The 27750-nt window shown below is 43.2% G+C and overlaps 1 protein-coding gene across 6 annotated transcripts in view; it reads left to right on the top strand.

The window, feature by feature from the left end:
* The window catches only part of TSPAN4 (tetraspanin 4), a 455720-nt gene that overhangs the window by 239204 nt on the left and 188766 nt on the right, over positions 1 to 27750 (top strand). The window contains exons 1-2 of one of the 6 annotated variants that reach the window (XM_074842683.1): positions 11252 to 11408; positions 12670 to 12749. The exons of 2 other annotated variants lie outside the window; for them this stretch is intronic. In XM_074842683.1, coding sequence (XP_074698784.1) covers positions 12687 to 12749 — 63 coding nt within the window. In that variant the 5' untranslated portion in view covers positions 11252 to 11408; positions 12670 to 12686. Of the gene's footprint in view, positions 1 to 11251; positions 11409 to 11810; positions 12083 to 12138; positions 12750 to 27750 lie in introns of those variants that run through there. 3 more of the 6 variants (XM_074842684.1, XM_074842682.1, XM_074842681.1) reach the window with 3 other exon arrangements.

The following is a 27750-nucleotide window of genomic DNA, read 5'->3' as shown; positions in this document are numbered from 1 at the left end:
TTGAGAACCACTGGGACTCCAGGAAGAAAAGAGGATGCTTTTGAAGTCAACTCTGTCTGTTTATGAGCTTCAATAAGCAGCAGAGACTAGACTGTCCCGAGGGCCAGGGAAAGGGGAACCTCTTGTGTAATTCCTCTGATCTGCAGGTTTTGTTATGTGGATTTTGTGATTTGTAGTTTAGGATTAAAAAGACCAAAGACCTTTTAAGTACGGATTTCATTCTGCTGATTGTGTCATTGTCCACAGATGTGGAGCCAGCCAGTGTGCAGCAGACCCTTCATCAACTAATTAACTTGAGTTGTCAAGCTGCAATCAGTGAGCTGCTCTCATACTAAAATAATAATGATAAATTCCTCTCATCTGAAGCTGTCAGATTCCAGCTGCATGAGGCACAAGCTTGCAGGATCTGTAACTTACTCCATGAAGGAAAATCAGATTTGCACCTCTGTCTTGCCAAAGCCAACTTTGGCTTGGTTCCCTTTCTAGCAGAGTTTGCTGTTGGAGGAGCAGCTAAGGCCAGGCCAGGCTGGGATTGTGCTAGGACTCTTAGCAGGGCTGATAGCTGCCATCAGACTGTCAGATGCAGTGTACTGCAGCGGTGTGAGTCCTTGTTTCTCAAGGAGCGTAGGTGTGGAGAACGCATGTCCTCGCTGTGCCAAGACAGGGCAGTTTCACACTGCTAGAGCTTGTGTTTTTCTAGTTTCACTTGCTTATTGATAAGCTGATGTTTGCTGGTTTCTTTTGGGTTGCATTTTTTAAAATTTGAAAGGGGTGTGTTTCTGCTGAAATTCTTCCTGTAGTTATTTTGTGAAGCAAGAAAGATGCTGCACATTTCACTATAGGACTGGTCTAAGACCTGGCCAAAGGAACAAGTGTCCAGCATGCCTTTGGGACCACTTGTCTGACCTGACCCACAGAGCTGGCAGGCCAGCAGGGAGCTTGCAGGCTCTGGTCAGGACGCCAGCCCTTCTCCCCTCCTGGTTCTTGGAACCCTGTTATATCTGTCCTGTCATACTTATCATACCTAGTCCGTCTTAAACAGATCAATAAAGAAATCCTATTCCACAGTGGTGAAGGGAGTCCTGGGTTCAACCTTCCTGCCTCTCTGTCTTGCATAAAAAAATGTAATGCCCTCTCATCTGAGTGTGACCAATTTATAGCAGTCCTGCTCACAACAATATCCAGGCATCATCAGGGGCAGAAGCTTGCTCCAAGATTTGCCTGGGTTAAGAGCAGTCAGACTTTTGAGGTGTTGAGATTGGAAGAGCACCTTGCAATGATTTCACTGTATTTTGGATCAGGCTCCAAAGAGAGAATGCTCTTTGAGCCAGGCAGTGAGTATCTTCTGGGTATTTTCACCTTTTGTTCTTGCAAATACATTCAACGTCTTGATTCTTTGCATGTGGAAAGCAGCAGGCACAGTTTTGGCTTTGTAGTGTTTGACCCCTATAGGAATTGGTGGAGTTGTATTACAATCTGTTTAGCTTTTCTATTTCCAAGCAAAATGGAAGCATACAAAAATGATTATTTGTTTGCTTTATCCAGACAGACTTTGACCAAGGAACTTGTGTAGTCTTCTAGGAAATAATAACTAGCTTTTACCGTAATGAATCTCTTTGCACAGTGCAAACATAACAAATAGAAATTAAAAGTACAGTTTACCCTACAGCGTAGGTTTGGGTGACACTTATAAAAGGCTATAAAGCATGTTAATTAAAGTTTTATAGGCTCATAATTATGCATTATTTGAGAGAAATATCATTAACAATACCAGAGCTATGCAGAAACTTAATATGGTCTTCAGATACCTGGAAATATGTGTAAAATAAAGATGTTTCTAAGGAGGTCCTCTTTCCCCGTCAAATCCTGTTTAAAGGCAGAAATGCAGAATACAGAAATCAGGAAGGCTGGTTCTTCTTTCTGCATTCCCTGCCATTTCTGAAAACCATCATGGAATAGATATCCTTCTTTTTATTTTTTGTGGAAACACTTCTAATTACTTTTCAGTTGGGTTCTTGGTGATCTGATGCAGAAATAATTTTTTAGTATATAAATCTGCCTTCATAAAAATCCCCGTAAATATAACATAGTAAACAAACTGTTTGGAGGTCAGACTGCAGAAGAGGTTGACCTTGCATTTGTAGCAGTTTAATGTATGCTAGGGCTTAGATTTAGCAGGATTAAATTCTGCAAAGGTCCTGTGCCAAGTGTTTTTTACAGAGTAGGAATATCTGAAAGCCTAGTGCAGACCAATAGGAAACACTGGGAACAAACACTTGGGTGAAATTTAGGCACAAATGTGGTTTTGATTAAATCCAGCATCTTAGCCAGTGTGCAAAACGAGCGATGACTTCAAAGACTAAACTGATACTTTGGAAGTACGTTTTCAGTAAGACCATCTAAATTCAGGTACTGATTATCTTTCACTCTTTATCATTAAAGCTCTAAGTTATGTCCTTATTTCTGTCCAAACAAAGCCCCATGATTAAAGTTAAATAGCATTAAGCGCCTTAGGAATAAATTTCTATATTTCTTTTTTTTTTTTTTTAGACAACTCAAATTTGCTGAATTAGGGCCTCTGTATTATCTTTGGTAACTGAGCTTAGGTATATTTTGCAAAAAGGGTATCACACCATGCGACCTTAAAATACAGGTGCCTCTTCTTTCTATGTAGATGTACCCTTCCTTAGGAAAATGAGCTTATTTACAGATTTTGTCAGTGAAATATAAAAAGAGCCATATTGTGGTGATGTGAACAAGTAAATACAGATGTATGGTTTCCAGTGCAGGTGATACTTTTTCTTCCAAAAGAGCATTTTTATTTCAAGCATTATCACTATTATGCTCACTAATATGTCTTTTAGGAGTGTAAATCCTAGGCTGTTGTTTTAAATTGTTTACCTGTATGTGTTATCTGTTCAAAAAATGTATTTGAAAGTATGTCTGCTGGTAGCACTCCTGAAGTTATTTTTGACTGTTTACTGTTATGAATGCTCAGAATGGCAAAGCAGAAAGCCAAAGCGTGTGCTTGTACCCAGATTTTTTTTTTTTTTTTGATAGCAGAAGCTCCTCTCTTTTTGCTTGAATGGTTAGAGATGTCAGAGATAAGAGATTCACTGCTGTTTACTATGTTGGATGATATAAGCCCTGTGATTCCTTACAGCATCAAGCAAAGGAATAATAGCTTATAACATAATATATAAAATATATATGGCCAGTTGCATTTCGTTTGTACAATTCCATTCCATTTTAATATCAATATTTAATCATCACCTAGTGTTTTTGTTATACCTTTTCAAATACTCTTTTCATTTGCTGCAAGCTCTTTCATACCTCAGTTTTAATTTTAAACTCTCTGCAGCACAGCTTGCGTCATAAGAAATGCATTGAGTTGGTGTGACAGAACTTCCATGTCATAAAAAACAATGCTTATTCCAAGAAGTTGTTATCTTTCAAGATGAAAAGGACATTTATTGCTCCCTCAGTGGTTTTATTTTCAGTCCTTTTATGGAAAAAGAAGCATATTATCTTTAAGCTGGGATTTTGGAAGGAGCCTAAGGGACCTAGGAGCAAATTGAGGTCTTTTGGCTATGAAGAGAAAGATGTAGACCCAGCAGTGCAGCAGCAGAGATTGCTTCTCTGGCCTGCCCTGGGGTCTTGGTGTGCTCACTCACATGTTGGCTGAGTTGCTGGTGGGAGAGGCCCTTACTCCGTTTCAAACCACCTGAACTAACTTTGCTTGTTTTGGCTGAAGGCACCTCCCAGCCAGCTCTGCAGGTAGATCTGTGAAGCAGTAGCCTCAAAGATGTGTGTTCAGGGACTAATTCCTTCCGCTAGAGCAGCTGTATACAGAGTCCAGCTCAATCTGCAGCCTTTTAAACACTGCATTTCTCATGCTTATGTACAATCCCACTCACGAAAGCATTTAAGTGTGTGCTTACTATTTAAGTACATGAATATCTCAATGCAGTGAAAACTCTGGTTGAGTACTTCGCTGAAATGGGCTCTCCGTGACCTGATTCTCAAAACTGCTGAGCACTCAGATCCCTGTGAGGTCAGTGAATGCTGCTGGGCCTTCATTGCTTTGGAAATGGAGCTGAAATATGCTCATATGAACTTACTTCATGCTCATATGCTTGCAAAGCCCTAGCCCTGTTTTTAAGGATGCAAGAAGAGAATCCATTTTGATTCTTCCAGGAAAAAATCTGTGAAGATGTTAAAAGGCAGATACCAGTTAGGGAACATTAATGAATCTTTGAATTTTTCTAAGTCATTGTTTTGTTTGCTTCTGCTTTAAAATACTTCTTTTCACAAACCATCAGAGCTGTGCAGTTTAGAGATTTTCATGTCTGATTGATTGCTTTATACTTGACAGAAAGATCCTGAGCAGCACGTGTGTGTTTGAAGTGGTATTTCTTTGAACGTCAGCTGATCTCTTAAGTTAGAGAAAGTAACCTGATTTTAAGAAAACTAGCACATAAATTACATCTGTGCTGCTAAGACCTGCTGACGCCGCAAAGATAGGTCTTGACAAAGATTTTCTTTGGGCCACAACTCATCTTGTATAGGGTGTCAGATGGATTCTTTATTTCTGTTCTTTCATTCTTTATTACTGAGGGCATTGGCAGAGGGACAGGGCTTCTGCTTCTTCTGGAGTTTAGTGATTGGCACTGCTTGTCTTTCATCTGCAGCAATAATCCTCTCTGTCTAGGGCTTAAATATGCAGAATTTGCTGGGGAAACAGGGAATCTCCTTACTTAAAATTTTTATTATTGGACAAAAGAAATCATTAGCAAAGAATAAGATGACAAAAGCCCAGAAGGCACAAATGGCAAGGGAGCTCTGGTGCACAGGGTTTTGGGGCCCAACCCAAGTCATTCTTTTAAAGAGATTTTTTTTTTTTTCTTTAGACTAACTTGGCACCAGCTTTTCTGCACGCATGTACATGCATGTACGCATGCATCACTGTTTGAACATGTAGATGCTCAAATATGCCTTTAGTGTGAGTAGTGCACGTATCAATACCAGTGTGTCTGAATGCACAGACAGAGGTGATGAAAACCGTTATGCAGATGAGAGGATGTAAAAAGCGGTGAGGTTTCTGCAAAAGTAACTTGTGCACAGGCTTAAATAAAGAGCATTGCAAATCATACCCAAAATATTTTCTCAGTGTCTATGATTATGTTATTTCTATAGCAACTAATTATGCCATAAACCAAAGATCATGACTTCAGGTGGCATGTGAGCAGAAGGAGATGAGCTATTAAGTATTGAAGATCCTTTTTTTTCCATGTAAATTTCCTTATTTATGAAGAAAAAAAAAGAAAATGAAAAAAAACCCCAACCCTGAAGTCTGCTATATAAGTGAAATTGCTTCTGACTGGAGTATTTTTTCAAAGTTTTGTTGGAGGCATTAGTAAATCTTTAAAGGAGTTGCAGGTACAGCTGTGAATATCAAAAAATCTTTTTATTAGATATGGAAGTCTCTAGAACATATGACTTTCTCCTCTTGCCCATGCAATCCAGGGCTCAACCGCTTTCCAGCAAATACAGCCTTTTACACATACTGAAATTGCTAATGAATGAGCAAGGACCCTGGAAATAAAAGGGAAGGTGTGGAATGTATGTGATAAGTTTGAGGTTTCAGTGAAACATGTTCTCTTCTGCTTGACTAGTTAAAAAATTATTCATATTTCTTTCTACCATAAAAGGTTCTTGAGAGATCCTCAGTTTACAGCCCTATAGTAATACTCCTTGAGCTAGGGGACCTGATGCCCAGAGTAGGACTGATGGTTGGTTGATTTACCTGTTTCTTAGGGGGCTGCTTTGACATGCCTTGCTTTTGGTTCAGGAACTGGCTTTATGGCTCTAAGTCTGACCCACTCGTGCCTCTCTTAAAGCCTTTGGCAACACGTGACAGCATAGGTTCTTTGAACCACGTGAGTTTTTAGGAGAGCACAGGATTTAGGGAGGAAACCCTTTCTCTTCTGATTCTTTGCTCTGTGTGGGCTGTCAGAAAGGGGGTTGACATGCAGGGACGCTGTCACCAGATTTCTCCATTGCTTAGCCTGTGGATGGAGATGCTGGGAGGTAATTGTACAGTGCTGGCTCAACATTTTTGAATCATAGAATCATAGAATGGCTTGGGTTGGAAAGGACCTTTAAAGGTCATCTAGTCCAACCCCCCTGCAATGAGCAGGGGCATCTTCAGCTAGATCTGGTTGCTCAGAGCCCCACCCAGCCTGGCCTTGAATGTTTCCAGGGATGGGACATCTACCACCTCTCTGGGCAACCTCCACCAGTGTTTCACTACTCTCATTGTAAAAAATTTCTTCCTTATATCTCGTCTGCATCTACCCTCTTTTACTTTAAAACCATTCCCCTTCTCCTATCGCTACAGTTCCTGTTAAAAAGTCTGTTCCCATCTTTCTTATAAGCCCCCTTCAAGTATTGAAAGGCCACAATAAGGTCTCCCCAGAGCCTTCTCTTCTCCAGCTGAACACCCCCAACTCTCTCAGCCTGTCCTCACAGGGGAGGTGCTCCAGCCCCCCGATCATCTTTGTGGCCTCCTCTGGACCCGCTTGAGCAGGCCCGTGCCCTTCTGATGTTGGTGCCCCCAGCGCTGGACACAGCACTGCAGGGGGTGGTCTCACGAGAGCAGAGCAGAGGGGCAGAATCCCTCCCCTCAACCTGCTGGCCACACTCCTCTTGATGCAGCCCAGGAGACAGTTGGCTTTCTGGGCTGTGAGCGCACATTGCCAGCTCATGTCCAGTTTTTCATCCACCAGTACCCCCAAGTCCTTCTCCTCAGGGCTGCTCTCAATCCCTTCATCCCTCAGCCTATATTTGTGCTTATGATTGCCTCAACCCATGTGTAGGACCTTGCACTTAACATTGTTAAACTTCATGAGGTTCGTGTGGGCCTGCTTCTTGAGCTTGTCCAGGTCCCTCCGGTTGGCATCCCATCCCTCAGGTGTGTCACCGCGCCACTCAGCTTGGTGTCATCTGCAAACCTACTGAGGGTGCGCTTGATCCCACTGTCTGTGTCGTTGATGAAGATACTAAACAGTTCTGGTCAGGGCTGAGCAGAAACTGCAGACCTACAGCAGTGTGAAGCTGTCAGGTTAAAAATAATATTCTCACTCCCTTTTGCCTTGTGATTTCAGTCATTTATATTCATGGAAAATGAATATACAAAAGCAAACAAATCAAAGACTCCATCACAAGGGTTTTTTTTTCTCTTAGCTGAAACAGCCAGCCTGGCCCTGAACTTTGGTTCACCTTCCAGTCAGAAGAGGTAATGTTTCTCTTAGTCTTTGGAAGAGGTCCATTTTTTACAAAGCCTGCATCCTGGAATCAAATGTAACCACACAGTAGCTGCAAAGAGTGCACTGGAGGGGAGAGAAGGGATTGCTTGCTGGGCACATTGCTGAAGAATGGGACAGGCAGTGCCAAACAATTTTGATTAATGCTTTTATGTGGTGATCTCTGTATGCGTGAAATTAAACAGTTAACCATTTGGACTGTATTTATCAATTGATCACCCTTAGCTGATTGTAGTGCTGTGGTGTGGAGTAAAGTTAATAACCCACAAAAAGCTCCCACTCTTGTAGTAATATTTGATCTTAGACATTTTGTTTGCGGAAACTACTGGGCAAGACTATCACCTCTCATGTGCATGCCTTTGTACAAGCTGCTGTTGCAGAACAGGAGCAGTTGTCACATACATACTGTATTGATATAGTATATTTCAGTAATATCTTATAGCAGGATTTTTTAAAGTTTATTTTATTTTGTGGGTCACTTCTTAACAGTTTTTATGAGATGCTCACAAACAGGCTACTGAAGTTAATGCAAAGTGGGTTATTTCATTAGGAGGATGGAGCAGGTATGCAGAGTTTTGAAGACAGTGACTAGAGGCTTAGTAGAGGGAAAGCCAGTGCAACCATTGAGGGACTGATGAGATGAAATTAATGAGGAGGTGAGTTAGTGGCTGCATTTTATGTGGCCTGAAGGGTCTGGTCTTTTGTGTTCATGAGAGTTAAATCATGGAGCAGGAAGAGAAAGCAGTATTCAAAATGGAAGGTCTGATCCAAACCGGTATTAAAATACCCATTAGTTTCAATTGATGGTTCCTTTGGGCCCAGAGGCATCACACACAGTGAGGCATGAGGAGGGGAAGCCCTGGACGTGGAACAGGGAGAGAAGCAGCTGGGTCTGAAAAGACACAGTGCACTGAAAGAGGAGCCAGAGGCGAGCAGGGGGCCAAAGAGGCCCGGAAAGCAGGTCTCACCCAAACCACGGGGACAGTCAGGTTCTTTAAAGATCCTCGGTAGTGTGTTTTGACATATCAACCATCACTTGAGCTCAGAGTACACACTCGATGCTCGCTCAGGCCTCGGCAGCGGTGGTGTCCCTGCCATGGCGAGCAGGGCCCAGCAGCACCGCCTGGCCTCAGCCCCACCTGGCACTGGCTGCTGCTGGGACCTGCCCACCCGCGGGTAATGGCCACCTGCCCCCCGAGGTGGTGTGCCATGGCTAGCGCTGGGAGAGCCCGTCACAGCAACGGGAACAAGCAAGGGAACTGGGGCTGGGTTTGGCTGAGGCAGGCAGGAGCATGGCGTGGGCCTGTGGCAACTGCAAGTGAAGGGTGAGGTGGCAGGTGGGAAGTGTGGGCTGAACAAGTAGGTGCGTGTCTTCAGGTGAGATAGCTGAAGCCTTGGATGAGCCTGTTCTGAGAAAGAGTGTGAGGGAAAACGCAGTTAACGGATCTGCCGCTGATGCCCAGACCTTTTACAGTTTCTATCTATTGCCTGGCATTCATCTGACATCTTTAGAGTGCTGCCTCTACTCTTTTGGGGCCAGGGTTTTGGCTGGAGACGTGGAAGCATTACCAGCCTTCTACTCAAAGTGGCAGGGACAGAGTTGTTAGAACATAAATGGTAGCACACCACCAGAATCAATACAAATTGAACCTCTGCTGGCGAGGCTGCACAGTGCTTGCTTTCCTGTGCAGAGGAATCAATATGAATTGGCCACAGGATGGGAATACACAAATACAGTTGGGGAGAGAAAAAGTAGAAGGAAAGCTGAGGTGAAGAGGCCTCTAGGTCCAGGCTGTGATTTTAGGCTCAGTCATTAACTAAAAGTTTTGTGAAAGCTGTAATTCACCTGCCCCTCGAGTCACCCTTGTGCCCATAACAGCGTAGCGGCGCAGTGCTTCCGAGCTTTATTCTTCTTGGTTCATGTAAGTATCACTTCACTGTAACAGCTTAAATGTTGATACGGGTCCCAGCATGTCACTGCCCCTTTCATCCACTTCCCACCAGGGATGGGAAAAAATAGAGTACATCAGCCTTTCTCTTTTTTATTGCTTTTCCCCAGTTCCCATGCAGGGTCCGACTCCTACATATAAGCATGTCATCCAAGCCGTGGTTAGCCTGCCAGTGCAGTGTTGCTATCTCAACGTTTTTCCATTTAGGCTAGCAACTCTGACTGGGTTTCCTAGCGTGGAAGATTTAATAAAAAGAATGATTCCAGAGCTGTATAATGTCAGTATCCCAAATGACTCTGTTTCTAATTAGCTGTTGATATTGGCATGAGAAAGAAGAACAGCGACGACTTGAGAGCTAAATTTTACACTAAAGTGCCTTTGAAAAGTTGTCATTTCAATGAGGTGTGCTGAGGGATGGTGGTGAAAGGAGGCTGGGGTAGAAGTACCCTTTATTGTAAGGGTCATGTGGGACCTCTGCCTTCCTTATGCGTTTTTCTGCATCTGTCTGAAATATACCCACTGTGTGTTGATGTTTATTATTTTTTATTTAAGAGCAGCATTTAGAAACTCTCCCTTCTACCTCAGATCCTGGCTATAGAAATTATTCCACCCATGTTAAGGACTGAATTCTCTTGGGAATTGATGATTTCTTGCCTTAAGGAAAGGTGAAATCAAGTGATTTCTACCCCTTTTGTTATCCTGATAGCAGTAACTGAGCTGCTTTTGAGCCTTCAGATGTCTAGTTTACAGTAAATATGCCAAATTGGCCTCTGTTACATGCTTGCACCCTTGCTAAATAACGATTATCTGACTTGACACTGTTTCAACATAATCTGTGTACTGAGCTGTTCCCAGTTTTTCTTTTTACCATTTAATATGGAGCTTTGTGCATAGGCATTTCTGTATACTGACAGCGGACATATCAAATATTTGAATTGGCTTTGGGTTTCCATTGCCAAAATGGTCTACTTGCCATACAGACAAGGAGGAAGATTGGAGGCAGAATTGTTTGGTGCCATAGGAAAAATAAAGGGTGTATTGGAAACTCAGACCGAGAACAGATCTGCTTGCATGGGACTGTCTTTATGTCCTAGGAAAGGAGGACTTCTTTCTGGGGACAGAGTTTATACCATGCTGGAAAGGGAGGGAGGAAAAGGAGAAGAGCGAGCTCTATCATGGGTACGAAGTATCTCTGTTCTTAGAGGTACAGCAATTAAAAAGTGAAAAAGTTGTAAGTCATCCAGAGTTGTTGAAACAGATGGCACAGAAGTTATTACCCTTGTGTTTTGTGCTCAAGTTCTTTCTCTCTAAAGCTTGCACCAGGTATACCCAGCGTATTTATAGTTTGCAGAGGAAATGAAGGGAAATAATTAGACCAGCTTTGCAGTTTGTAAATTAACAGAATTAAAGGGTGGTTTGCAAGGGTGAACTGCTCAGGCTATGTGCAAAAGCAGCTCATTTTACTTTTACTAATTTGTTCTTTAATTAATTGGTGCCTGTGTCTCTTGATTTGTGCTGAGGCTGGCAAGATGCTTCATGCAAGAAACTTGTTTTCATCTTGATTAATTCTCTGCTGGGGCAAGCCTTTTAACAAACATTAGCCAGCCATCTTCTCGGTGAGCTCCAGGAGCTTACAGTCAAATTTGTAAGGCAGGATGAGAGAATGAAGGCAGAGACAGGCCATCCCATTCTACAGCGAAGGATGTGGCGCACACGGAGACAAAGCGAGTTACTCGTCCAGGGAATTTAGGGCACAGATTGAGGGTAAATGAGTCTTGCTTTCCTGAGAGCTAATACTGTCATTACCCCAGGTTCAGTCAGATTTTTCCTTTCTGAAAAAGTTGTGTGAGGCAGCTTTGCGACTCGTTACTGCCAGTGGGAGTAGCCAGCTTTTAGGGAAGCGCTCCCCACCGTACGGTGCGTGATGCCAATCCGTGAGTTACCTGCCAGGGGGAGATAGGCTGCTGGAGAAGCAAATGAGCTGCCGACACATTTTGCCGAGCGCTGGTTCCGTGGGACGGAGTGAAGTAGGAAAGCCCCGGTGATGGATCGGCAGCGCCACAAACGAGCTTCCCGGCCGGGGAGGCGCGGCCCGCTCTGACCCCGCTCCCCGCCGCGTCCCCAGCGCTTACGCGTAAGGCATTTTTACAACAGTTCCTTACTCCCGGTCCTTTCGGCAGCGCTGCCGGTGTCTGCGGGCAGCTGCCCGTCAGGCTGCATCGCCGGCCGCTTGCTCCGTGCTGAGAGTTTCGGAGCGGGGCGGGCAGGGCCGGGCCGGGCGGCCCCGCTCCCTGCCCCGGCCGGGGGCTCCCGCCGCCGTCCCCGCCCGCGCCGAGGCAGCGCCGCCGCACCCCGAAACCGCGGGGAGGTTTCTTCCTGCAACGGGGGGGTGGGGGGTACCGGGGGGGCTGCGACAGGCGCGGGGGGGGTGGGGGGTGGGGGGGGTGCGCCGGGCGGGGCGGCCGCTGCCGGGGCGGGCCGGGGCGGGGCGCGGGGCTGGCGCGGAGCCCCGGAGGAGTGGCGGCCGCGCCGGGGATGGAGCGGCGGGGCCGGCTGGGCGCGGGCTCCCTCCGCGCGAAAGGGGTGCGGGGACCCTTCAAGTGAGCCCCGCGGCTCGGGGCAGGGCGATGTGGCGCGGAGGAGAGGGCCGCGGGAGCTGCCTGCCCCGGGGATAAGCCCTGCCCCTGCCCGCCAGCCCGGGGCGGCGGCACTCTCCCGCCCGTGCGCGGCATGTGGAGCTGGGCTTTGGTGTGGCATTTGCCATCCAAGCGAGGTCACGCTTCCTTTTTTTAAAATTCGTTGCTTTGGGTACAGTATATCTCTCTCTCTCTCTCTCTCTTTTTTTCTCCTCTGGTAGTGGGGGGGGCCGGGAGGGACGATTGTGACACCGGAGGGAATGTTTACTTGTGCAGAAGTCTTTCTCATGTGGAAGCACGCTGCTCCCTAACTCCTGGCTAAGCAGACTTCAGTTCACCAACTTTGCAGCCGTACAGCACATGTAACTCCTTGACAGGATGGCAGACAAAAGAACAGCTGGTGCAAAGCAATAGGGGATTCATAGCAAGGAGGAGGAAAGAAAATCACAAACCTTTCACCCGACGACTGTCAGAGCAGCAGTGCGACGGGACGAGCTGAAGCCACCATGCGCAGGTCTAGCACCGATGAGTCGACCTATCACAGGAGCCCTTCCCTGGACAGCAAGGATTACAGTTTCCCAAATGGCGCCTTTCGTCGCTACAGCAGCATGTATGGTGGCCAGTTTGGGGCTGCCAGCAACTCTTTTTTTGGATTCCACACCAATCCAGGCCCTAAGGCCACCAAGGCTAAGTACACGTCCCCCAAGGGAAACAAGTACGTTGTCTTTTACCTGGATCTCTCATTTATTTTTCTCCTAGAACTGAAGAGGTGCAGCATGGCTCACAACTGCCTGCAGTGTATCAAGTACCTAATGTTTGTCTTCAACCTTCTCTTCTGGGTGAGTACATGTTTGAAACTGCAAGACGGTTGCATTTGTGTCTGCTTACTAAGATGGAAGGTGAACTTGTTGCTGCTTTTAAACTTAGAAGTTTAAACTTGGAAGCTGAACAAAGTGGTGCCTAGGCTACCCTTTCTGTGGCCTCAGTAATTTGTGTGGACAACCTACTGAGGCTTTCCTCCACCCTCTTATTTCCTGGCCTTCAGCTGTGTTTCAAAACCATGCTACAAGGAAAAAGTGTGTTTATAGAGGCCAGTTGCATGAATGCCTTCATCACTTTGTTCCTGTGAGAGCCATACACTCCTTTTGTCACCCTGATCTTTCATTCTCATGTGTGCTTGCCTCAAAAGTCATGCATAGTCTTAGAGAAATCACTGAGGCATTCATGATTTTAAGGTTGAGCACATGCTCACATCTATTGCTGTGTCGAGGATGGCACGCTCGGTACATCACAGCATTAAAGCCTGTATCAGGAATTTCCAGGTGATCATTCTCCGTCCCAGTCAGCGATGGGTCCTAGCCTTGCCATTCCCTCCTGAAGACGTGGCTCTGAAGGGTGGAGAGACACCAGAGCCCTCCTCACTTCTTCTGTGGTTGCTACTCTGTGGCAAGAGCTTATCAAATCACTGTGAGGCATGTGTGTGCCAGCTGGACACCCTGATGGGACATATGGGCATGCATCTCCGCATTGTCTTTTTAATAAATGAGGTGGCTGTCAACAGCAGGGTGGTTGGGCATTTCACTGCCGTGAAATGAAGCACAGGCTGTAGCCGAAGACTAAAGAAGCTCAGTGGGGGGTTCAGGTTACAAATTCTGTTTGTCCTGTAAAAAAGGGAGTAGCGTGATTGCTAGGAGAAGGGAGGAAGTGATTTCTAGTTCAAAGCCTCCCATCCTGATTCCTACATGGGAGGGTCTGTTGCGATGTCCTCAGGAGGTGCCTTTAAATGCCTCATAGTTCCAGAGTGGTTTATTAACATGCTGAGGGAAATAAGGGGTATTGTGAAGTGACATCGCTTCTGTCCTGGCACTTAAGGAGGGGGTGTGTGCTTGCAGTTGGATGTTACCATGTCTGTATTGCTGATTGTCTGTGCTCTCGTGAGCTGTCAGAGGTACACAGAGGGCTGTGAGTGAGATGGAAAGGGCTGTTCTCTAGTGTGTGCTGCTGTACAGCTGTTTAAAACCAGGCATGCTGCAGTATTGGTGCATCAGAAAACACAAAGTGCAGGCAACTTCTGCTGACCTGAGTCATACCAAGGAGTCCGGATGTGATGAACTAGTGCAAGTCCACTGAATTGACATGGTGCTGAGCAGAGCTGTGAAACACAAGGAGGGTGCTCTCCTTACACCCTAGATAAGATGGTAGAAAGAGTGTTGGTAAGACTGCAGTCTGTCTTTCAACTCTGACCCTGGTTGCTTCTGCATTCCTAAATATTGTCTGATATTTATTGCAGCTTACTCCAGACCTTTCTGAAAAAGACAGACACTATCTTTCTTGCTCTTCTAAGCCTTGTGCCTCTACTGACTGTCCCTAGTCGAGATTATAGCACTGACAGCTAGTTGAAGTGTGTGCTAGAGAAATGCAATAGGATGCTGACATTAATAGCTCTTTTCAGGACTATGTATGACACTACCACAAAGGATACTCACTGCATTCTGATTCCTTTTACAATATTCATCTTCTACTGAAGCGTATGCATATGATAAGAAGAGGTACTGCTGCACATAATGTGTGTGTATTTACAAAGGCAAGATGGCACATTATAATATATCTTTGGCTTGCTTTTCAGTAGGAAAGCCTTAATCCTTTGAGAGAGAAGGAAAGGTTTTTGTCTTTCCCCCGAAACCATCAAAGCTGTTCTCAAATGCTTGGAGGGAGAGAAAAGACAGGGGTCCCAAAAAGCCAGAATAACCATATGCCAGCTGGGCTCTTCGTGAACTAAAGCATGCGAGCAGGGGAGTGGGTGGTGTCAAATACTGCAGCACGATTTCTGTTTTGTTTCCCTTTCACATGCTACCTGCACAGCAGGAGTGATTGATGATGATCATGTCCAAATGAGGTTTGCACAGCATGTAGTTATAATAGATGCAGCTCTTCACCTTCTCACAGTGAAGAAAGTAACTAAAAAGAGATTATTTTAGAAAGTACTGGCTTAAGCTGACCTGTCTTCAGTAAAAGCAGAAAAAAATTTACATTTCTAGTGAGCAGGTTGATGATGATGCTGTTTTGTTTTTCAAGTTGTCGTCAGTTATTGGTCATGCTTTACTTTCTGAAATTAAAGGAGAAGCATCTCTGCCAGAAGACAGGATTTCTCTTTGCATATGTTCTCAGGGAACTTTTGCTGTCTCCACCTTTCCCCTCCACCCTTCTCTAGGTAGTTGGTTAGTGACAGACAATAGTGGTAGGAAGAGGAATTGTTTTTTTCATGCTTCAACCTCCAAATAAAACTGCAGTTATTTCCATGTATAGAGAGCAGTCTTTGTATTAAGTGAATTAGATGCCTATTATAGGTTGTTCCTGCTTTTTATTCTGTTTTGAGTAAAAGCTTTGATTTCTTTCATAAATCATATTTTCATTTTCTTCTTCCTGTTCCTATTCATTAACTCCAGTCCATTTTGTGCAGCCCTACAGCCTATTTCCCAGTACTTTCAGCTATTTTTCCCACAGCATGGCAGAAACACAGTCCTCAGCTCTGTGCAACTCTGGTGAGATTGGTGCTGTTTTTCAGAAAAGGGTCTTTTCCTCAGAAAAGTCTGGTGAATTTGTAGGAAACAAAATCTCAGAGACCTTGATTTTAAATGTTCCTGGCAAGCTTTATTGGATTAGGTGCTGCACTCATGCTGTAAAATTTTTAAAAGCTGTCATATAACTGTGAAAACAGAGCAAATTTCTCCTCCCCTTTATGACAGTTGAAGGGAACACAAAGCTCCTTCACAAGTGTCAGACGCTGAGGTGCCTTGTCAGTGTCTGTGCTGAATCAGTCCATTGGTACAGCAAACCAGCCAGCTATTAATGTAGAGAAAAAATCTGATAGTCCTCGAATAGCTCTTTTCTCCATGAAGAGTCCTGTACAAATTGCTCTTGGTGCATTTGTAGCTACTCTGGGGTATTAAGGTACTGAAACACGGGCAAAACATTATTAGACAGCAGCGCTGCTGCTCTAATGGGAATTGCCTTTTAGAGGCCATTTCCTGGAATATTGCCAGATGCAGAGGAGCCATCCTTGTGTCACTGCAATGGTTGGTAAGCTCCCAAAATAACTTTTTTCACCTGATACATAATACTTGCCTGACTTCATTCATTTTTATGGACTTCGATTTTCTTTTGTTGAATTGCTGAACCCTCGAGAATAAAGATCACCTCTGCAAAGCAGAATATTTTTATTTCATAATGAAATATTTGTATTTCACTGTGAAATACCCAGGGAAGAACATTTGTTTTCTACATTCTGTCCTCCAAACATCCAAAGTTTCTTTATGACAGTAAGTAAAATGAACTATTTTCTTTCTGTGCTTGTAATCCAAGGCTCTGCTTGCTTTCTATTTTTTTGTTTAAAAAAAAAAGGTAGGATATATCCTGAGGGCTGAGAGAGTGCTATAAAAAAAGTAATTTGCTTAATCCCCCTTGGCTTATGCCAGCATTCCCACTTTCTTTGACTTCTAACTCCCAAACCTCCAAGACTCAAAAAAAAGGAAATGCACAGAACGGTACTTGTGTTTTCAGTGGCTCTTGATTTTCTTAAGACATCCCATGCTAGAGAAAACTAGTTAGATTGGTGGCAAGTTGCCCATCAGAGAACTGAATACCTGTATCTGACTCTTCAGGTAATGCTTTAGCCAACAGAGAGATTCAGTAAAGCACAGAAAGAGAGCAACAAAAAGGAAAGTGACAAATAAGTTTGTTATTTATCAAACTTGCCCTTAATACTTTCTATGCATGTGTCTCATTTCCATTGTTAAAACATACTGAAGTTGTATGCACTGTAAAGAAGTCAAAGTCTTCAAAATGGTATGTGAAGATCTAATTCCAGTGGGTAGGCTCCCAAAGACCCAGGGGAATATTCTCTTGTAGCTTGAGAACTTGGGAGTTGCCATCTGGGATGAGCAGCTGGAGCTCTGCTTTCCACCTCCCTGCTTAAGGAGGTGAGGCAAGGCACTCTGGTTTGTTCTGCCCTTTGGTCCATATAAAATTCCCAGCTGATACAGCCCTGAGAATGATGTGTCTTGGCTTCTGGGACACAAGTGCAAATCTGAAATGTATGGAAACACAGAGTGGCAGGTAGCATTAGTGAATGCATTAGGATCTGTGTGCAAAAAACCAAGAGCCTAATTAATCTGATTCCAGGGACCAGCTGTGGGTCTCTTGCTCTGGCTTTGCTGCTGTTGATGGTTTGTGGACCACAGTTTGGGAAGCTCTGTGCTAATGAGTACTGCTGGCCTGGCACACTAGTGATACCACCAGCAGTCAATCTTTATTACTTGGACATAATTGGAAAGATGGAGGGGAAGTAATGAAGATGAGAAATCCCTCATTACTGGCATAATTTTCCTTTCTTGCACTTCAACTTCAGTGGCACAGGTATGTCTTGTAAGAACTATGCAAATATTTATAATAATTGGAAGACTGGGTGTGCAGGGCAGCTGGAAACAGGCACAGCTTGATCTGAAAATGTACCACGGGGCATTGGATGGTTTTTGAGTGATCCTGGCCAAATTTGGCAAGAGGGTGGAGGCAGAGGAGTGTCTCTTCATTTCTTTGTACCTTGTTGGGAAACCATCTGACATTATTAGCTTGAGGAGAGCTGTTAGCTGAGCTTATTCCCGAAGGTGGGGAATTTTGCAAGAGAAAAAGCTGATTTTGTTGAATTGGATTCCTTGTCCTTCATCTGCATCCTCCATCAGTCAGCTGAATGAGATTGATGGCTAAAACAGCCAGAAACTCTACAGATTGTTAGTGACTGAGGACAGCAATCATTTTGTGGTTATACTTGGCTGCCGTCTTAAGTTGGTGGAAAAAAATTACCAGTAGAGCGATAAGCCATTTTAAAAGCAGACCCACTGCCTCATCATCATTATTTGTACACGTTCTCCTCTGATGGGCCAGGACTGCCACTCATCCCATGGAGCCGAGCTTATCAGTTGGAGCTGCTGCATGCTGTTCTGCAGGGAAGACTTGTCTGCCAGTTGGGTGGTGCTCTGAGAAGACAGTTTGATTAGAAATAAGACAGGCTGTGTGTTTTCATATGTATAACAGGTGGATAATTATGACAAACAAAAATTTGATTAAACAGCAATACAGACGTTGCTTCTGTGCAATTAAAACATGGGAAGTTTACCCCAGAATGTCATTTTCTCTAACTGCCTCCGAGTCTCTGATTCTCCTTTGTTATTTACCTCCTCCAGAAACTGCTCAGTCTGATTGACATCTTATCTCTGCTTCTGAGTTTGTGAGGACTCTCTGAGGATGTATTTTTAAGGAGCATTGCTTTTAAAGAAAGGAGAGTCATTTGATATGGGAATTACAGACTTTGAAAAATGGCATTTCTGTGAGAAGCAGAACTATTGAGGGCTGATATCAAGTGTGAGAGAGATGATTGTATTACTTGATGTCTGATTTATATGGGCACCAATTAGAGCTTTTCCCATAGCAGTGCCATTCATACAGTCTTCTTCCTGTGTGGTTTCTGATGTCTAATAGGGGTTGGGGATCATGCTGGAGTCCCTATATGAAGGCATTGCTGAGGGCTACATTTGCTACCTAAATGCGTAACTTCTGAAGACCTGTAGGAAGTTAATGACTTTGAAAGGGTGCATATCTGTCAAATCAGGCTAACAGTGACAAATGGACTCATGAGTTATTCGTGGGATACTCAGCCAACATAGTTCAGTTTCATAATCTTCCTTAGGAAACCAGGCTCAGAAGGCTCTTAATAGAAGAGAAGAAAATTGCCTTAAAGTTGATGGTATAATAGATGTCATCTTCAAATTGCTCGCTGTGGGTCAGTTCCTGCTTCCGTTACCGATGAAAAAGAGTAGCTTCATTGCTTTAGTAGGTTTGCTAACATATTGATAGGCTTTTTGGCAAGGACTAAGCACCTTGCCTTATAAGTTTTGCTGTCAAGTGTATCCACTGTACCTAATTCAGTTACTTGCAGTACAGAAAACTGAGGAAACCCATCAGTGGATAAGCCCACAGGATACAGCACATTGCAGTTGTGGAGAAACTGGCCTTTTTAAAACAATGAGTGAAATGGCTGCAAATTTTATTCCTTCTTCTGGACAATGACAGATACTAAATCTATTGCAGCCAATACTTTGAACTATACAGAGGAAGACAAAAGGCAGGTGAGATCATTTCCATCATTATTCCTCCTCCTCCATATCTTGGCTTGAAGATTTTTGAAGGCTAGCCAGTGTTTCTTTCTTACACATGATTTCTCATCAGGGGGGGATATGATCAAAGTCAGAGTAACTGCCACAACATAGGCTGTCACCTCACAGTTCACTCTGCCCCTGTATTAGATCCTTTTCACCTTTATTTTAGAATATGAACCTTTTGGCCAGGGGATTGTTTGCAGCTCTGTACCCACAGAGTATCTAGAAGAATAAAATCCCAGTCTGTGTTTGTCTCCAGACACTACTGTTTCAAACATGATAGCTATTAATACTGCTATGTGATTTATTTATTTAGAATGTAACTGTTGGCTAAGGTAGCAAATCTGTACAAGTTACTATATGAATAAAGTACGGTATCTATATAAAATATATAAAGACACTTCTCTCAGGTATTTATGGTGTAAAATGAGCAATGCTAGGTCAAAAATGAAATGTGGAGTTGGATGGAATGACTTCTGCATACTCATGCAGATTGGAGACAGTAAATTGTATTTCTTAGTACTGTCCTGTAATTGTTTCTCCAGGAAATGTTAAACCATCACAAGATGCAACAGAAGTAAATGAAATTGAAATTGCAGTCTGTAATTAGACTGTCATACTGTAACACATCTTAAATCTGTCTTCAACAGAAAAACTAACACCCTCCAAAAAACCCTCCCGACCTGCTTCAAGTGTGAATGCATGCAGAGCTTTATAATTTAACATGATTCAACTGAGGCTTGTTCTAAAGATGCCATACATTTGAAATAGTAGTTTGGATGAGACAGAAGGTTGATGTACAAGGACAAAGGACTAGAATGACTTGGTCTTGTAACTTTGTATACACAGACTTTCAAGACTTCTGGATGTTTGTTTTGTTTGGGTTTTCTGTTTGTTTTTTTATCTGCTTGCTTTTCAAGTTTGCTCATAGAGCCCTTTTTATTCTTTCTTTGGCCATGATACCTTTGTTTGTTCTCAAGTACCTTCAAAATAATGCAGCAGCAGCAGCTATTGCTCTGTGTCATCTTATTCTTGGAGTCCCCCTGAGCTCTATGCTTTAGGGGTGGCTCTAAATCCAGATCAGCTTGATCCATATTGGCTTATTATGTTATTACTTTGTCTACTCTTGTTTCTGCTCTGCGTGTTATGCCGTATTTGATTATCTGCTCTTCTCACAAGCATCTTCATGTTTTCACCCCAATCCATCCTTTACAGGAAAATCCTGGTTACTACAGCTTCCTTTTCCCCTCCAGCTGTATTTTGTAAACTCCTTTTTGAGAAATCATCCACTGTGAGGCCTGTAAACACTGCATCTGATGACCGTGAAATGATAGTGATTTACTAGTGCTGATTTTGTTTATTACACATGTTCGTTGCGGGTACCGATTAATCTGTGCTGGCTTTTATTTAATGCTTTTCCTCCTCCAGCACCCCAAGCTTACACATTTCTTTACATGAGGTGTTCAGGGAGGAACCTTTTTTTTTCTGTATGTCATTCCTGGCTCTATTGATGGGGACTTTGATAATGTAGAGCCCTCTGGATGTAACTTACAGTGGCGATGAGCTTTCTTGGCTTCCGCTTGTAGTCATTACTAGATGCTTTGTTGGTGAAACTACCAAGTGTCTGCTCCCATTCTATTCAAATAGACAGCTGTCTTCCCCCTGCACCTAACAGGGTTTAGTTTGAGACTTGGAGAACAAGGATAACTGTGCTGTGAGGAAAGGAAACCCAACCAACCACCTGCCCTTATTGCAGATGTCAGCTTGCACTTTATTTTCCCACATGAAGTTCACTTTCTTTTTCCCTACGTGGCTTTTTTTGTTACAGTGAACAGCTTTAATGATCAAACAGCCATCATGGGGTGCAATACTTGGAATTAAACAACTTAAGTCTCTTATTTAAAACAGGCTTAGCACTTAGGAGCAAAAATCTGATTGACTTAGCAAATGACTATGTGGCAGGCCTACGGTGGGATTACAAAGCCTTTGCATAAACTGCAGCTACACCAGCAAAATTGTGCTCGTGCCAAGAAAGCTTGTTTTGTTCAGAGGACTGGTTGTAGACTGTAATGGCAAGAAGTGCTTTTACTAGTATTAGTTGTTCCCCCAGTAGGGGCTTTGCTGGTATAACATGCTGACAATTTTTTCTTAGCCCACAAGGCAGCAGTGATGCTGTCTCTGTGCTGCTGTCAGACAGCACTGAATCTGAAGAGGCAGAATGGAGCCAGGTAAAGGGAAGGCGAATGTTGACTGTAGGAAGTGAGATTTTGTTGTTGCTCAGTGACTGTAGGCTTAGCCTATGCAACAGCACGAGTAGGCACTATCATCTGAGCTGTGAGCAAGGTGCTTCCCCCAGGAGCAGAAAGGAGGGGTGAGACCTTAATCTCCAAGGAAAGGTAGCAGCCAGCAGCTGCTGTGGCAAAATTAGAGGCTCCAGCTTATCTTATACCTCCTCCTTCCTTCTTTAATTGCCAGTTGTTTTGCCCTTGCTGTCTACACAATATTTAGAAGGGAGAGCACATAGAAGGAGCTAGATTCTCAGTGACTATGTTCATTCACTTCTCTATGAGCACCAAGACCAGGTACCTCATCTGATGGCTTCCTCCATAGGAGACAATCCTGTGGGCTTCAAACCTCGTAAGGGGTTTTCCCCCTCCCATGCTGTGGTCTCCCAGTAGTGGCATCTGCAATTTCTGGCCTGGTTGCAGTTCCTGTGACAACCTGGGAGTCACCTGTAGTAACAGCAAGGGTACAAGTCTCCTTGGGAAACACCATACATGAGCATGTTGGGTTCTATTGAGCATCTGGATTTTTCTCTAGCTCATCTTTCTATAGAGCATTTTTGTGACATGGCTGATATTCTTTTTTCCCTCAGTATTCACCATTGGCTATTGTGAAGGTGTATACTGGGTGAGATGGACTTATGGCTCTTTCATAAAACATAAACCAGAGCTCCAGTTTGTCCAAAACCACTTGTCTTTCAGTAACAATTTTTTAACATCCCCACTCCCAGTGGAAACTACACTTTTAGATGTGGTTATTCACGGCCATTTTATTACATTACTTTTTTCTGAAGTCCCTCTATAAATTGACCTTAAGTTATATCCTATCCACCACATTGCTCCTGTCAAGTTTGTAAATGTTTGCAAATGGACTGCCTTCATATTGGCCAATTGAACATTTGTTCTGTTGTTTTGTAAGTGACATTTATCCAGGGTTGTAGCACAAATTGTTTACTTATGTCTGAATAAATCTTTTCACTAATCCATTTGTGGCAGCATGGGAAGGAGCTGAGGTGACACGTTTGATACCATTTTCTTCAACAAAACAACTGGAACTCTGGACGTGAATTGAGTTCCATTGCCACTTGCAATCTGTTACGAGCTCCCATGCTTGAAGGCCAGAGTTTTTAACACATCCACCATCTGCTTTGTACTTGTTATATCCATGCAGAATACTTGGTTGTTTTAGAATGACTTTGCCAACTAAAATAAAGAACCCAGAAATGGTCTAATGCATCCTACGTACACATGCTGCCACTACCAAAGGATAACTAAAGCATCTTTGGGCATGAAAAAGCAGATGTTGTTTTGTTGTTTATTCGTGGATCACTCCATGACCTCTAACCACGAGACTTTTTCACTTTTGTAGTGTACTTTTCTGATCTTTGCAAGCCCTGAACTGTGTAGTGATAACAGTCTGGTGCAAAAAAGATGGCAACCTTAAGAGTTTTTTGGGTGGCCTTTCAGTGCAAAGAAAACCAGGAACAATGTGAGTGTGCATGAGTCCGTTCATTGTAGCCGTATGTATTAGAACCAGTAAGAGCTCATTTTCAGGTTTTTGTTGTCCCACGTCTTTTGTCAGTGGTGGGAGTCAGATTGTACTGTGGAGAACATGCTGATTGTACGTGGTGCTGCTTTGGTGCCCTTGCTCTCCTCTCTCCCAGTGGCAGATGTGATAAGGGATGTCTATTTGCATCTTGGTTGGTGTGTTAGAGCTCGGTGTCACGGTATGGAGCACCCAGGCATACTCCTTCTCTGTGTAGTCAGGCTGTTGCCTTCCTGGTGCTCCTCACTGTGGAAACTGGAACTAGGGGTATATATGATCATAGTGTTTCTGGTACCCAGAGTGGGAAGTGTCTTTAACACTCCAGGCTAAACTCTTGTGTCCCTTTTCTATGTCAGCCTCGCTTCATTCTGCAAAGGTGTGATAACAACAGGCCTTTCGGGGGGATCATATGGCAGGTAAAATTACTGCCCCAGTGCCACAGGGAGGTCTCAGGTTCAAGTCAGAAGGAAAGAAACAGCGTAATGAGTTAGGATCTATTTATTTGAAATAAGCATCATTGAAATCCTTTGCGTAATTTATGACAACTTCTGTTTGTATTCCTTGGGTAAATTTACCCAGGACCTGAAACGTTTTTACCATACTCTCACCAGTTTGTCTTCTTGAATATGCTCTTGTGTGTTAGTTACAACATGTATCTCTTCTCACTCTCCGATTTCCATTTGTAAATGGGTTTTAGGCAGATAATTCTTGGAGAAAAATCGATTACCAATCACTGAGAAAAATGTCCTGTTCCTAAGGAGAGTGTATGTCTCCACTTATGGTCCTGGGTAAATTGTAATCCTGAAAAAGCACAGACTAGACAGCCCCATTTTTTTCCACTGCTGACACTAAAGGTATGTGTCATTACCCTAGTAAAACCTTAAATGAAATTCTGGCATTTTCTAAGTACTCAATGTCTCTCTGCCTTCATTTCTCAGCTAATACTCCATAGCCTTTTCAAAATTAAGGAATTGGTCTTTCTTCAACCAACAGTTTTTTGTTTTCCTTTGCTTTTGTAGCTGCTGGTACCTTCCTCTAAGATTCCACTTGCTCTACCTGAAAGTTACAATGAGTTATTATTTTGAGGCTGGAGCTTGGAAATACTTCACGTTTTGTCACTGCAGTTGAAATTTCTCTCTCCAAAATAATATCCAACCCATTCATTCCCAGCTTAGTATTTTTAGCACAAGCTGCTTACAGTTACATGTCACCTTCTCTGTAATAGCAGTGTGGATTTCCCTGTGCATGTGTTAGGAGCACTCCCTTTTGCAACCTAATCCATTTTAGTAACTTGGTAATTCTGATGTGAAATTATGAACACAGCAGAAGGTCCTTCATTTTAAATCTCATCCCTACTAGCTGGAGGAGTATATATATCTATATATATATATTACTTTGTTGTCCCCTCTGCTGGGCACTTGTACCCTGTTTTCCATGGACTCCAAACGGAACTGGCCAAATAAGAAGTCTGAAGTTTTTTGGCACATTCTTCTTCAAACTAGTTGTACTTTGTCCTGTCACTCTATTTATTTCTAAAAGAACATGGTTTTCCTTTTCATTTCATGAGGTTTTTACATCTTTTGTAAACATCACCATTTTTCACAGTCCCTACGGTGATTTGCCTTTGACCCAGGGTTCATTTGGGTTATGACATTGTTTGTGACACCGAAAGCACACCCTCACATCGTTTTCTCCCTGGCATGCTTTTGTTCAGGAGACATGCATGTGACAGTGGGCATATTTCAGTGATGATATTACAACTCCCTGGCATATATGTAGGGTGAAAAGTTGCTAAGGAGAAGAAAGAAAATGAAAGTTGAAAGCAGTAAGGAGTGTCGTACTGTAAACCATTTGATGCAGCATATGCGCTTGCCCTCCATCACATGGCTGAGCTGCACAAATGCTCCATCCTGCTGGTGAGATCTCAGCCAGACCTTGATGCTTCAGAGTCACATTTGTGCCCATCAATACCTGCTTTTGGATTGCTTCCCTTTGCTTACTGCTTGTGAGTTAATCCTCTTTGTGCATCATCTTGTTTTGTCCTAACTGGCAGCGCTCTGTTAATTTTTTTTTTATTCCAGCCAAATGTTGAGGTTTGGGGGTTTCTCTCCTGCCTTTTATCATGTCTGTACAAGTGAAAATGCTCTGTGGCCACACAGTGTCTGTGGGCTGGGGACTCTGTAGGATTCACAAGCCTTGGCACATGCTTTGCTGTCTGCTGGTATAATAGGAGCTGTTAGGTTGCACAGCAAGTTACAGGCTTCAGTCCCCATTATGCTCAGTAAAACAGCCATCTTTTTCTCATCACAGATATCATTAGCTATTATGTACTGGTTCAGTCGCTCAATAGAGTTGTCAAATCTTCCACTTAATTACCAAACAGGTCCATTTTCCCCAAATATCAGTCCAATTTAACTCTTTTTTCTGTCTACATGGCAAGTTGGTCAGAGATCCAGCGCTGCACACTGTAGTTTTAGTTTGATTTTGGTTTTGTCTCTGCAGCTACACCCTGCTTTATTCTGTTCCCAAATTAGGCTTTCGCTCCTATTGCCAAATGCTTTGTCCATTCTTTCTAAACAGTACTCGTAAAGTGGGGAAGCTGCAGGGGCACAGTTGGTTTCCCAATAGCTGTTGTGTGTTAATTAGATGCAAACCTTTAAGCCTCAGCTACCCACGGACTCTGCTGCAAAGTTTATGTGGCTTCTGCTGCAGAAGACAGGGCAGACAGTGCCAGAGGGCTCAGATGGTGCTTAAAAGCCTGTCACTGTGCTGCACTGGGTTGTCCAGCCTGTAGCTCTTGAGCCACAGCCTCAGGTGCCTTATAGTTTGTACCACAGGGGTTGTCATGGGGCAGCAGGGATGCCAGCACTGGCCCTGGGACCCCTGTATACCCTCAGCTCAGCCCCAGCCTCCAAGGAAGCAATGGGACCAGTGGAAACCTATGCCATTGCTGTGGAAGGTGGTGCCATATGTGTTGTGGCTTCCAGGCTGGTACCACATCCTTGTGCCAGTCGATACGGGTACCTGCATGCGGGTGATGGCAAGAAGGAAAGGAAACAGAGCCTCCCTGCAGTACTGCAAGTACAGGCCCAAGTACAACCTCACTCATCTTGGCACTGATGTTATCATTGGCGTTTGCACTGGGAGGTGTTAGTGGGAATGTAGTGGTGTGTACTGGTATATGCAAGTATTGTGGAATGAGGCTATTTTCCAGTATACAAGGAAGTGGGATTCATAAGGTAAAGCTGGGCTTTATAAAAGGCACAGTAAGAAGCTTTTACAAGGTTATCAAAGTCTTAGATGCATGTTCTGAGATCTCCCGAGCCTTCCAAAAGGTTTACAAAAACTTTGTTGTGACAATTCAGTCCTGCTGCTGACTTTCTCCTGAGCTGGAAAAGCAGATGCTTAAAAAAAATGAAGAGCTATAGGAAACAGTAGCTGGATGTTCACCCCAGACATAACTCTTGTTTTGTGTGGAATGTAGAATCGTTTGTTTTATCTGAACGATTTTGTTGCTGCGTGCATGTGTATGAGAGAGTGAGATAACTCTAAGTTTTTGTGAGTGGGTGTTCAATTTTGGCTAACAAGATCCTATTTCACTTAGAATTTGGAATAACAACAGCTGTGGGACTTAAAGATCTATCAGGTTTGGAAGTTACAATGATTGCACCAGAACAGTAGGTGTATATATTGGACAGGCGTATTTTGTTAAAGGGGGAAAAATACACATTGTTAGATGAATATTTAGGGTTATTAAGAGAAAATCATATCAATTGTCTTGAAATAAATAGTACAAGATAAGAGATGGGAGTTGCAAGAGGCACTGTATATATAAGAGGGACACAGTACAAAATAATTCCTTTAGCAAAATTCATAGATCATGGAATAGAAAGTCTCAGTAGACTTTTTCTGGCAAGATACCTGTTAGGGAAGGAATTCACAAACCAGGCTATTTACTTACTGTGGAACTATATTTGAAACTGTTTTTCATAAAATAGTAGATTATCTCTAACATTACTGGGGAAGTCTCAAAAGATTTGAAATAAGCAATGTCCCTCTCTTATCCAATTAAAACCAATGCCTGACACGTGGAAATAAATACTTTTGTTCTCACAAAATCACTTGAACAATATTATCAAAGAAAATACTTGTTTCTATATAGTTGCTTTAAAATCAATACGGTGAGCTCAGTCTGGGCCTCTGCACAGTCAGCATCACCACATTTGCTTGTGCTGCAGGACCCAGTGCTCATCACCCTCGCTGGAGAGGCATTTAGCTTGTGTCAGATAGCTTCACTGCAGGTCATTAGGTGTGAAACTGTAAAATCGTGTTGTCTAATACAGACATTACTTTTAAAAAAGTTGAAGGTGGGTTAAATAAAAATAAAATATAGTAATATTTTAGACTGGCTTTACTTGTAGGATTTTCTTCATTTACTTTTCTACTTAAAAGTTGAAGACATGATTTTTAAAAATTTCTTATATTTAAAATGTGAACATATTCAGCAGAGCAGAAGTTTTAGTCTTTTAGAAAACAGTATCTCCTTACAAACTCAGTTATCTAATAGCAGCCATTCCAGGCTATTAGGTGGTTAATAGGTGTGCAAGAAAAGAAAAAGCATTGTCAAATGTTATAGCTGGAAATGAAAGGATTCCAAAAGAGTTGTGCTTTGGGTCTCTGACTATGAGTGTATAGTTATATACAAATGGTAGGAGGAAGGAAAAAAAGAGGATGTTTGAATAGCCCCTGTGTTTCTTCTTCAAGAAATTTCCACTACTTGGTCATTAATTACTATGTAATT

The sequence above is a fragment of the Strix aluco genome, chromosome 16 (genome assembly GCF_031877795.1).
Source record: "Strix aluco isolate bStrAlu1 chromosome 16, bStrAlu1.hap1, whole genome shotgun sequence".
Taxonomy (NCBI): domain Eukaryota; kingdom Metazoa; phylum Chordata; class Aves; order Strigiformes; family Strigidae; genus Strix; species Strix aluco.
This window is presented reverse-complemented; position numbering and strand designations above follow the sequence as displayed.